This window comes from Plectropomus leopardus, chromosome 18 (assembly GCF_008729295.1).
Source record: "Plectropomus leopardus isolate mb chromosome 18, YSFRI_Pleo_2.0, whole genome shotgun sequence".
Classification (NCBI taxonomy): Eukaryota; Metazoa; Chordata; class Actinopteri; order Perciformes; family Serranidae; genus Plectropomus; species Plectropomus leopardus.
This window is the reverse complement of record NC_056480.1, coordinates 21039463-21052561: the sequence shown is the minus strand read 5'-3', so window position 1 is coordinate 21052561 and position 13099 is coordinate 21039463. Positions and strand designations below refer to the sequence as shown.

At 40.3% G+C, this 13099-nt stretch overlaps 1 protein-coding gene across 1 annotated transcript in view; it reads left to right on the top strand.

The window, feature by feature from the left end:
* Positions 1 to 12175, top strand: part of jarid2b (jumonji, AT rich interactive domain 2b) — a 144873-nt gene extending 132698 nt beyond the window's left edge. The window contains exons 8-18 of the mRNA XM_042506788.1: positions 856 to 1400; positions 5458 to 5550; positions 7023 to 7141; positions 7380 to 7450; positions 7654 to 7768; positions 8019 to 8124; positions 8225 to 8407; positions 9353 to 9483; positions 9836 to 10022; positions 11007 to 11114; positions 11322 to 12175. Of these exons, the coding sequence (XP_042362722.1) occupies positions 856 to 1400; positions 5458 to 5550; positions 7023 to 7141; positions 7380 to 7450; positions 7654 to 7768; positions 8019 to 8124; positions 8225 to 8407; positions 9353 to 9483; positions 9836 to 10022; positions 11007 to 11114; positions 11322 to 11546 (1883 nt within the window). The 3' untranslated portion in view covers positions 11547 to 12175. The remainder of the gene's footprint in view (positions 1 to 855; positions 1401 to 5457; positions 5551 to 7022; positions 7142 to 7379; positions 7451 to 7653; positions 7769 to 8018; positions 8125 to 8224; positions 8408 to 9352; positions 9484 to 9835; positions 10023 to 11006; positions 11115 to 11321) is intronic.
* The last annotated feature ends 924 nt before the right edge of the window (positions 12176 to 13099 follow it).

Sequence of the window (13099 nt, the reverse complement as noted above, 5' to 3'; positions counted from 1 at the left end):
GCAGATCAGTTCTGCATTAACAGAATTTGTGTCTTCATTTGGCACGACGATGATTCAGATCATTTTTGAGAGGTGATAGCTCAATTGGCCGTTTCAAATAAAATGAACTGGGCTGGACGAAAAGGCGTGTTTAGCCAAAGGAGCAGATGCTCAAAGATGGCAGTCTTCTTGATTTGAATTTTTTCTTTTTTTGTGCTTTTTTTTTGTTATAGAGATAGACATTATACAATTATGCCCACTTTCCTCTACCCACTCAGGCCTTACCCTCCATAACCACCTGCTACCCTGTGGTGCAAGTAATTACAGAGAAAAACAACAAAAAACAAAAAACAGTCATTAATGAGAGACAAAAATGCTTTTACATATTAAACATATTTTAAACAGGCATACAAAACAAAAATAAATACAGTTAAAAATAAATAATAATAAAATCAAAGATTTACAAAGATTTACCTGATTTGAACGACTTTTTGATAACAAGGAAGTTGTACCATATTACATCACAATTTGCACTGGAAACCTGTAACATCAACATACTGCCAAAAACGAAAAAAATGCATTATAACACGACATTATCAACCAATAGTATCTAAAACTGCTTGATTTTAATTCTGTGCTGTTTTTTAAATTTTTTTTCTGAGTTTAGGAGTGAAAACAGGTAACTTTATTATGTACACATGGCTTTGTTAAAGCCAAGCTTTTTGTTACTGAAGATGACCATTGTTTCACCTTAAATTGATTTTAATGTTACTACAAGACACATGGATGCTGATTGGAACTGTTTATGTCTAACCACACTAAGCTAATGCCACCTTTTTTCTTAAATTCATTTTCTGTTTGTCCTTTTTCATGCAGGTGGCTGTGAAGTGGACCTGTCACGTTTTTTCCAGCTCATCAATGACATGGGCGGCATGCAGCAGGTGATGGACCTGAAGAAGTGGACCAAGCTGGCCGACCTTCTGCGCATCCCTAAGTCAGCGCAGGACCGGCTGGCCAAGCTGCAGGAGGCGTACCTCCAATACATCCTCTCTTATGACTCGCTCAGCGCTGAAGAGCGCCTGCGACTGCAGGCCGAGGTGCTGCAGGAGAAAAAGAACCTGGAGTCGCGCCGGGGCCCTCTGGAGGGTCTCTCGGACTCCTTAGCACCTAGTGCACTGGTGCTTCCACGCTACGAGCCCAAGAATGGGCTAGTGGGTGGGATAGTGGGAGGGGCGACAGGGAACCACCGTACCAACGGAGTGTATCACCGTCTGAAGGAGCTGGAGGCTCAGGTCAAAGCGGGCCGGCGCCGGCTCTTCGCTCAGGAAAAACAAGGCAAAGAGGACAGGCAGCACGGGGAGGAGCAGCAGGAGGACGACGACAGGGGTGTTCTCAGTGACCAGCACAAATGTATTAACAAGGTAAGGATGATGGAGTACTTCTTTTCTCTTCTCTTCTTTTTTTCTAGAAGATGTATGATCTTAAAGGTGCCACATTAAGCTAATTTTCAGGATCACAGTTGGGGATTACTACTTTAACTTGTTTACATGCATTAATGTTCAAAAAAGGAACTATTTTTCTCATGTCTGCAGCCACCCTCTGTCTAAAACACTGTTTTAGCACCTGTCTCTTTAAGCATCCCTCCATAAAAAATCCCAGCCTGCACTGACTGGTTGGTGTTTGCAGGCCTTTGAAATCTACGCTCTCGGTGCACTGTAGCTGCACTTTCTTTTGTTAGATACCATTTAATTGGAATTGCATTGCTAGGCAACAGCTTGGGTTCATCTTTACCTATTGCCTCTAATGTGATTTAACACACTGAAGAATCTTCCAACATTAAGCAAATTTGCATTTTTTTTTTCTTTTAATATATAGCGAAGGCATAACCCTCTAACCAGTCCCACTCCTCTTGCCTAAACCTATCCAATCCAACCAACGAAGGCAACGCATACTAGCCAGTTTAGGGAGAGTAGGTTGGATCATGCCTTCACTATTCTAGGAAATTCATATTTGCCAACAGGAATTACAAAAGTTTGAAATGGTCTGTGCAGTAAAGTTGTGGCATCAAAACTTCACAGAAGTCCCAACCGTTTGTTTGAAGGCACAGTTTCTGAATACAGACTGTGTGTTTTCTCTGCTGATTGAGCGTTTTGATACTTTAACAGTATTTATAGAGCACCTATACCTGCTTTATAATACATAAAAAAGATTCTGACCTTTCACAACATGAGACATTTAAACCAATATATGCTGTGAACTGTTATTGACTGCTGTTTTGTGGTTCAGTTCATTACAAATTTGGCTTTGAATTTTACACTCAGCCATCTTTGCATCAGCAAAAGCACTAGAGCATAGAAACGTCCTTGGATACTGCCAATTCGTTGGTCCCTCCTGCGTCTTTGTTGTGGTTGCCATTGTTTTCATTTGTCTGTGAAAGAAGCACTTACCACAAACACACCAAAGAAATCTCCTTCATCTTACTTCATTAAAATACACAGCAATTTTTAATCACAGGTGTTATATACAAGAGGTTTCTATCATTTATCACTTGATTTAGTTTATGAGTATCCTAGTATCCATTATCAGGATTGCTTTAGTCCTTTGGTCTAACAAGCTGATAATTGCATGCCTTAAATATGGACATTTTCCTAACCCTAACCCTGTGTTGAATGCCAGAGCTTCTAACTTAGCCAAGAATTTCTAGCTAGGAGTCATACCTTGAGAGTTATTTAGGAAAATTCTCAGAGCATCTCTGAACTAGGGAGGGACAGAATTTTTATCTCAGTGAGGAGGTGCGGTTAAATCTGTTGCTAGATATGACACATTACTAACAGATGTGATTGGTTGTCACAGACACACCCTTTTGTGAGCCTGCAGGGTGTGTAAATGAAATGAACTGTGTCACAATATAAAATTGTGAAAGCGCTTTTTCTGTGATCACACTACTGCAGTGTTGCTTTTCTCCAGTTGCAAATATTTTAGTCTTGTGATCACATTATTTATGGTGTTATGTCATAACTGCATTTGGTAGATGATGTGATAATATGTCTAATGAGATCCACCACAAACCTTATCCCTGCACCATCTAATCTGTAGCTTTCCATTAAGTCACTGTCATTTGGCAATTGGTTAATATTTCTCCTACATCTTTGTCTTTCTGCCATTTTCTCCTCTGCTTAACAAACTCTGAAGCTCCTCAAAAGTCCTCCTCTCTATTCCTGGCTGTTTTTCACCTGAGCAGCACTCTTAAGGGATAACTTTTAACTTTACTGGGATTGAATCTTAACTTAAAGGGGATATTTGACGAAAACTTCATAATTATATGAATTTTCTTAGAATTTCATCACTAGGAGCAACTCTTTGTACTAGAAAGCTTTGTGAACACGGCCTCTTGTAGCTTGTGTTGCCTGAGCAGTCTCCTGCTAGATGTCAGCCACCTCACTGCTATCTGAATCAAGACTGTCACACATGAGGTGTAAACCACCAACACCTTTCATAGTATCACCACTAAAATTTGAGTGTTTCTATATCACTGTGCTGATTCTTGGGTGACAAAATATGCACTCTATCCACAGAAGGACCTAAGCTGTGCTATAAATTGTTACAACACTCTACAGCTGGGTTTCTCCTGGGGAGGTGTTAACTGCAAATATGTTAATGCCTATTAAAATTCTTATTCTGTGCTCTTGGTAACACCGTCACACTGTGAACTGTTGTAGTTTGTGGTGTATAAAAGCAAACTTTTGCACACCTGTTTCTTGGAGCTGCATTGTGAAGACCTGGGTTTTGGTGGTTTTGCTTAATATTTGTGTGTGTGTGTGTGTGTGTGTGTGTGTGTGTGTGTGTGTGTGTGTGTGTGTGTTTATATGCACTCACACATTAAATGTATTCCCACCTCCCCAGCCTGCTGGCAGCTGTGTTGATTCTGGCTGGCTGAAATGTAGGTCAGAGAGAAGGCAGCCCCCAAACCAGCCCTTCCCCTCCCCCCTGTCCCCCCCCCCCTCCTTCAAACCCCGCCTTCTCCAGTCCTCTCTCCACCTTTCAGCTCCTTTAATCCAGCCCTCTCTCCCCACGGCTTCTCTCCTTCAGCCCATGCCCTTGCTCTTAGCTATTTCCCCAAATCTCCAGTCCTTTCGCCAATGTTCTCCTTCTCTATCATGCTCGGTCCTCCTGCCAATCCCTCCTCCTACCCCCAACACGCACATCAGTGCAAAGGCTAGCAGTTCTTTGTGTATGTGTAGAAATTCACATGTGTAAACACAGCCAGTTTTCACAAAAAAAGCTGCATTTATTTTTAACAGCGAATATTTGCAAAGAGCTTGTGTGCACAGTATCTTGATGGGGTGAAGCAGTAATTCTTTCTGTAATTAAGATAACTTGTGTCGGCTCTCACTCTCACACTGTACAATACTCCACCCATCTCAAATGTGGATCCCATTTGATTTTTTCCGCCCTCCCTGCTCCTTTGGTAACTAAATCCCTCTATATGACCTCGCTCTGAAGAACTGAGATATTGTCAACAGACTCGACCCAGCACAGTCCACAGACCTCTGAATTATAGAAGCACTATTCACCCTAGTGACATGTGAATGGCTGTCACCATCCTGACAGGACAGGCCTGTCTAAATATGACCCATCACTTTTCTCCACAGCTCAGATTTGTATGCATTTTTCATCACGAGTGGCCCCCCAAGAGGAGGTTATATTTCACTTTTTCTATCAAGAGAACAAAGTGCATGTCAAGGGTATAATTAACTCTAATTACAGCAGGAAAGGCCTGGATAAGTGCTGCTACTGATTCGCCTAAAGAAAGTCCTGCTTACTAGGTCACTACTCTGCTGTATTATTTAACTGTATTATTTTACAACCCTGTAGCTATTGTAGAATTGGAGTCATAATAAGGTCGGCTATTTTTTTTTTTTTTTTGAGAACATCTGGACACCTTAGAATGAAAAAAGAGAAAAGATAAATTGTCACCGTAAGGATGAGGAATCCGCAAGGTCATCTTTCAGCAGGGTTCGTACGTCTCCAGGCCCTGAGCCGGCAGATTTATGGTAACCTTCAAAGCCTCTCTGTAGCAGGAGTGTCCATAGGAGAGAGGGTCAAATCCAGGGGAAATGTATCTGTGGCTTGTAGGGGAGGCACAGAGGTGGAGCCGTATAGAGACACATATATACACATGTACAGCTGATACATTCGTCTGTGCACGCACGTTCTTTTGACTATAATGCTCTGACTTTTTGACTCATAAAAACATGTGGTGGGAAATAGGAGAACTTGCAGTTCATTGATGTCCAGCAGTATTTTCTTTGCTCATGTTTTATTCAGGCTCCACTCTCGGTTCACATTCCCTATAGTTGTTTTGCACAAGACTTAAAATATGTGGGGTGATGTCTGGATTTTGTATTTTTTTTGTCTTCTTCCCCTCAGACTGCTGTGTCTCATCATGTCTCATGTCCTCATGCCTCTTTGTTTCAGGGGAAATCGGTGTCTTTGACTAACTTCTTCAGGATAGCGCGAAACACCATGACCATGTGCTTTAACAAGGAACCAGGAGCTGCTGAGGTTGAGGTTAGCATGCTAATGTCTCAAATAAACAACTTGTGCTGAATGTAAAATATCTGTCTTCAATAGCTGCTTGTCTTTAAATGTACAATGCCTTTTTTTAAAAAACATTTAGTCTCTTCAAGATGATGTTCAAGTTCAATGAGGCACCATAAGAGCAGGGACCTAACTCACAGCTCACAAAATCAACTGTACACTGGTTTCATAGTTCAGTACATTTTGGACACAGCGAAAGAGAAGAAAAAAGAAGAAATGCCAATTTTTTTCTCCTTCTTTATGTCATGTTATTTTAATTTATTTATTTTTTAAAACATACATCATAAAGTACAATATGTTTTTACTTGGAACAATAATGGAGCTAAACTGAAGTGACCCATCTTTTGGAGTGTCCTCTTGGCAGCATGTTATACAACTGATTTTATAGGGCTATTGTTGTTTATTTTGTTTTATTTTGTTGATAATATTACAACCAAGCCCTTCATTACACTACCTTTGAATGAGCACGAATTTTTATTTTATGAAACAACCTTTTATATCACCTTTCACATGAAAAACATTTTTTAAATTAAGATAAGTTTAAAAAATCTTTTTACTATACATAATATATCATAATTCCCTCTCTAATATCTATTTTATATTGCTGTGAAAACAAAACATTTCCCATTTTAACAAATGTATTTATTTATATAAGTTTTTTTCAATTCAATTCCATAACTACATTTTACATTATTTCATTGAACACATCCTACGAACGATATGATTCATCTTTGCTTAACACTCATTTGAACTAAATAGAGCTTAAACACATCATAATGGAGCTCAGTGGAGCCTCTAGCTGCTAACAGCTAATGTGAACTAGCTCTAAATCCTGAATCAGGGGTTTTCAAAGTGTTAATGACTGAGTGCCATTGAGGGCAGCACAGAAAAAATTATACACTATGACTTATTTTAATGACATACTATACTATGAAATTTTAATGAAACTTTTTTTACACGGCATAATATACTCTGACTTTTTTTTATGACATTAATAATGGCATACTATGTCGTGGTAGGCCCACATGGAGAGCTTGATTGACAGCTTGAAGCTACATTAGGTGTTTACTTCTCTGAGAGAGTGTAGATTCCACTCACCCCAGTGTCCCTTTGCCATTCAGCTTCTCAGTATTTCAAAAATAAGGTCACAGATTATTTAAACTTTTCTCTGCAGTCACAACAGAACAATTATCTGGTTTTATAAACGCGTTGAACGAGCCAGATTTGAAAGTCATTGCGTTCTCATTAAATGTATTCAAAGTTCACCTTTGTGCTGGGAATTAACATTGATTGATGGCAAATTTAATGCACACCTAAAGTGTATTAAAATAGTCTCAATCAACTCATTTTTGGGGGGACAACTCTGAATATTGGGGATACTTGTATGTGGATTGTTTTTATGCCCCAAACTGACTGGCTTTCCTTTCTTTTTGTTCTTGCAGGAAGAGTACTGGAGGATTGTGGAGCAGAGAGACAGCCATGTGGCGGTGCATTGTGGGAAGGTGGACACCAGCACACATGGCAGTGGATTCCCCACAGGAAAGTCAGAGCCATTTTCAAAGTAAGTAGCTCATAGACCGAACACAACTTCAGTCTCTTTATCACAGTCAGACAGAATATTGCACCTGTGTTGCATGACTGTGGTCTGGACCTGTTCACCGGCCACTCTTATGAATCTCAGATGGTGAAACTGGCAGTAACGATGTCTGCTTCCATATGGCGCCTTTGAGCTATTTTGTCTCTTTGGAATTTATTGAAAATTCTTAAACAATGACCATTTCCTCTTATCTTTTCCCCAGACATGGATGGAACCTCACTGTCCTCCCCAATAACTCTGGATCCATTCTGAGGCATCTTGGTGCTGTGCCTGGTAAGTTTTCATAAAAGCTGCTCAATAGCAAACTCAGAAAGACTGACTTAGCTTCAAATTGCTCCGGAAAAATGCATTTATAGAGCAAAAATGACTTTTTAGTTGCATCTCTTCAGGTTCTTTGCCATTGCATATGTGTACTTTGCATTTAGCAATAACCTATACTCTTGTTTCTCTCCCTTTAAACCCTTTTGTCTCCCCAGGGGTGACAATTCCCTGGCTAAATATTGGCATGGTCTTTTCTACCTCATGCTGGTCTCGAGACCAAAATCGCCTTCCATATATTGATTACTTACACACTGGTGCTGATTGCATTTGGTAAGTATGCGCACTGGCCTTTTTTTTCTCATCATCATTAGTACGCTGTTTTACACGATCACACTGAAAACTCTCCCTCAAATGTTAATATAAATGTTTAAATGTGAAATTAGCGACCAGAACCAGTAGGACAAACAACTGAATGCAGACTGACTCTGTGGACAGTTTTTGCAAGTGGAGTGATTTACACTGATCCCTTCGGTACGGATCTGTCCATGTGTGTCGATGTCTTTGTGTGTTCCTCCAACAGGTATTCTATCCCTGCTGAGGAGAAGGCTAAGCTGGACAAGGTGGTCCATACACTGCTTCAGGCCAATGGCACCCCAGGACTAGAAATGCTGGAGAAGAACATCATGGTCAGTATTTTATGAACTTTCTGAAGCCACATTTTTTCCCAAAAATATACAGAAATGTAACACTTTTCTCTTCCTCTCCTTATTCTTGATCTTCTTCTAGATCTCTCCAGAGGTGCTGTGCCGCGAAGGCATCAAGGTTTACCGCACGGTCCAGAGGAGTGGCCAGTATGTGGTCTGCTACCCAGGTGCCTTTGTGGCTAAAGTGTGCTGTGGCTACAGCGTGTCAGAGACGGTGCACTTTGCCACACCGCACTGGATGAACCTGGGTTACCAGGCTGCAAAGGTCAGCATATGAATCTGGGTGGACAGATGAGTGCCAGGGCTGTCTAATTAATAATGACACATACTGTATATAAATGTGGAAAACAAGAAGTGCAATAAGAGAGAGGGACATTTTTCGTGAATCTGACATGTTAAATCAAAGTGCATTTGGACTGAATATTTTTCCTGTGCGTTGCAGATTTAACATGACGTATTTGTTTTATTTCTTGCTCTGTAATGCCTCACAACACTGGCCTCCTGTGGCAGCGGCAGTTAAAGCTCTGATTCATGTTGAGTTGATTGAAACTGAAATGGATAAATGAACTCAGAACCTCAAGCTTGATTCTCTAATCAGCCTGTGTGTTGAACTTTAAGGAGTAATTGAGCTGTAAGTCTCCCGGGGGTATATTTAGATTTTTTGTGATCATGAGCAAGCCTTTGGAGCACTGGACCTCATTATAGCAGTAATAGAGGAGGAGAAAATGCTCCTTACTGTCATTATGGGCATTAAGGTGATGGAAGTAGGTATACCGTCGGCAATACCATCGTGTGCATAGTCACAGCCAAGATCGCTCTCAAGGGTAATAAGACATTCATATTTGTACTGTATCGTGGTGCAAACATATTCCTCCAAATGGTGAACATTTTTTATTTAAGAATTTGAAACAGCAGACGAGGAAAGTGAGTGTACAGATATTCTACCAGTGTTGACTGCTCTGCAAACAATTTCAGTCTTACACACTGGAGGAAATTATTAGCATTGTTATGCTCGCTTCACTCTTGTTAAAATATCTGTATTCGAGTGTGTGTTTAAACCTCTGAAAATGGGAAATAAAACTGGTACATGACCAGTGCTAGGGGGAAAGGGCTGTCTTCTTGATTCCAAGACAATAAAACAAATCAGAAACAGTCTGTGAGTGATTTGATGAGAATCAAAATTTGTAATCTGCTCTGATTTTGCGCGCAGGACCTGAAATGTCGTCGTATAGCCAAACCCTTCTCCATGGAGAAGCTACTGTACCAGATCGCCACAGCCGAATCCAAGAGGGACAATGGCCTTCTCCTCACCACCATCTCCACCCTACTCAAAGACCTCAGGTAGGATGCAACCGTTATTCTAAATGAGTACATGCCTGTCGTATTCACGCACATATACACAAACACTGTTAAAAACTGTAGAATTTGATCTGCAAATAAAGATATAGAACTGCCATTTCCACTAAATTTTAATTAAGAAAACAATCAAATGTTGCAATATGGGTAAATTCACACTTTACTTTTTTTCCTTAGTTTGTGTTATTTTATTGTAATGATGTTCCTAATAACATTATTTCCCATAGTAATAAAGCACTTCCAACTTTATGCACCACGATACAGTTAATGCAGAGTTTTTACACAGCAGTAAGGGTTTTTGTCTCTAACTTAGAGAGCATCTTCCTTTGTCCAACAGGAACATAGAGATGCGCCAACGGCAGGAACTTTACAAGGCAGGTTTGCTCTCCTCCGCCCGCTACGGCACCCATGATGGCAACCTGGGGACCGGTGAGGGTCGCAAGAAGCCCCGCGGGAAATGGCTGGCGCTGGAGTCCTCGGAGAGACGCTGCCAGATCTGTCAGCATCTCTGCTACCTGTCAATGGTGAGAGCAGCAGGCACAGGAGTTTAACACACTATGCTTATAAGATATGAATGTGAAAGTGCTAGTTTAGCTATGCTTAGGCATTTTGAAGATATTTAATATATACAGTATATATTTAATTGTTTATGAAATTATCACTTTTGCAGTTTGTACACTCCAGTTACTAAATACTACCCAAGCTAATTTTAGTTAACTTAAACTAAAGTAAAACCAGGTGTGAAAAAACATTTTAGTAAATTGAAATAAAAAATAAAAACTAGATTTTAAGGGGGAAAAAGAAAACTAAGTGAAATGACGTGTACTTAAACAAACTAAAAAAATAAATAAAAATGAACAGGAAATTTCACAGTCATTTAGACAAATTTGTCAACTCAGCAAACATGAGGAGGCATTGGTGCACGTTTATTGAGACTGGGTTGTCTGCATGACTGAGTCAGTGGCCTTCACAAAGTGTTGTGTTTGTATTTTAATACCTATTCTAAACTTCTTAAATCTTGCCCACCACAAAAACCCACCAGTGTATAATAAAAAAAAAACAAAAACGAATACTGAAACTAATAAAAACTAAACTAAAACTAAAGATTAAAAAAAAAAAAACTAGGCCAAAACAAGCAAACTCACTCTTTAAACATACCACAACTAAAATGAATAGAAAGCAGAAATTAAGAACAAAATACAAATAAAAACTTATGAATAATACAAAACTATAACTACTCTTAACTACTACTTACTGTACATATAGTAGAAACATATATATTTTTGGTACACTGGCAGGATTACATTTATTTTGTATTGAAAGTTTCCAAAGTATCAACCAAATATTGTAATACATGCAAAGTTACTAACATGCCAGAGGCATAATACACTAGAAATGGAGGATTTTTGAATGATTTATCAGGTTTCTCATTGTTGCAGTAATAACAGAAATCTAAGATGAGTGTCTGGTTTCCATAGTAACAACCCAGTTTTGGTTTGCCTGTGCAGGTTGTTCAGGAGACTGACAACGTTGTCTTCTGTCTGGAGTGTGCCCTGCGCTATGTGGAGAAGCACAAGTCCTGCAGAGGCCTTAAGATGATGTACCGATACGATGAGGTAAGCTGCTGCCGTGGGTCAGTTCACTCTCTGTCCAGAGGGGGGAGACATCTGCTTGGTTTTCGCTCTTCCAGGAAGTAGATCATTCATGACAGTGATCACGCTATAATTCCTGCTATGTGTGATAGGGTTATAGATCAGCAAATGCTACAGAGAAAATGCAAAAGACATTATTTACATCTGAATTACCTTCTGCCTTCCAATCAGGAGCAAATCAACAGTTTGGTGAACCAGGTGTGTGGCCGGGCCATGTTAAAGAACGGAGGCGGGGGTGGAGTCGTTGTCAGTGCAGTAGGGGGAGACTCCTGCCACAGCATAAGCCCCGCTAAAGCATCCCCAGCCAAGCGAGGCCCCCGAAAGCGTGCCACCGTGGAGGTGTCCCTGGCACGCCTGTCCTCCAGCCACATACCCAAGGCTGCTGCTGTGTCCTGAGGGGGACGCCGTGACACATCACCACCCGATGCGCTGTGCCCGCGCAACGGCCCAACCCCCCCAAACTCCCCTGTTTGTTTTCTTTCTTAAACATTAAGCAGGATCACTATCAATCCCTCCTCCACCACCCAATATTTAAGATTGTTTTTGAGCTTTGAAAATCCCCTCACCTGGCAACAGTCCCCCCTCCAAAAGATATTCACCTCCCCCCTTAGTATGACAGGCTTGTTTTATAAATAAAAAAGAAAAGGAAAAAAAGAAAAGCAAGATGTCTTTTTTGCACTAGTGTGAAAGAAGAATTTCTTTTTATTCTGGATGATTTTAGAATCCCCCCCGTCCCTCCTTAAGTCGTCCTTTACAACATTACAAGCATTAAGTGTAACGTTCACAAGAAGACTTGATGGCCCTGTAATACCCTTTACCTCCAGTCTCCCTTCACTGAGATGGGTTACATTTGTTACCTTCTTCTTGCATCACGTTTTCCTGCCCTCGTCTCACCCCCTGAGACTGAACCCCATCCCTTCTCATCATGCGTCACTCAACTGTGAACATGGGACAAATGAAAAGGCGGCCTTTTTTTTTTCCTCCCGAGTTTTCTGAAATGAAAATGACATCAAGTAGTTACCCAAAGTTTCTCTCTGTCCTTGGTTTGAGGAAGAGGAGTCCTTTTTTTAATGATTTTATCTTTTTTGATGCAGCTCCTGCATTGTTTTTGTTTTTAAAAAAAAGGGGAGGGGGGGGGTTGACGCGAGGTAAAAACTTGAAAGACGATGTTGGTTTATTGTTGGTTGGCTTTGTTTTTTCCGAGTCCTATTTTGAATTTTAGCTTTGTTTTTTGCTAGGTTTTTTGCAAGAAGTCTTCTGTGTATTTTATTTTGTCATTGTGGATGTTTCTGTTCGTTGGTGGATGTGAGAGGGGGCAGAGCTGCTGCTACAGCTGCTTGACCTGTGAAAGGTCACCGCTCACCTCACTTCCTGGTAGTATGGAGGGATCCCTCCTTCGCTAGCAAGTGAAAACCGTGCCTGATACTTAGCGAGGAGATCCATTTTATTGGTGCTGTTGGTTATAATTACTGTATAACAACACAAAAATTAAAAAATCTGGGGGTTAGCGCCTGCTATCAGCTAACAGCTAGCTCAGGCGCCCCCACCCCACAGGGCAGAAAGGCTGTCAGGCTTTTCTGGTTCTAGATGTGCAATCGTGTTAACATTCCATTCTTCCAGTCCTCTTGTTTCATCTGTACCAGTAAACATTAATTATTATATTATATTATTATTATTTTGTGTTTTTTTACTTTTGTTGGTCTGATGTGTTATCTCAAGTAGAGCCACTAGTCAAAGAGTGTAAAATGTGAAATATCAAATCCAAGCTTTGTTTGGTTTTTTTTAAAAAAATTGTCCTTTGTTTTTGTTTTTTTGAGTTTGCTTCTTTTTTTTTCCCATTTCCAGATATATTATGAGTGATTTTTAGACAGAGGAAAAAGTCCAACACAAACAAAACATCAACTTTTTTTGTACATAATCCTGTAAATTTCTTTAAATACTTGAGCCTT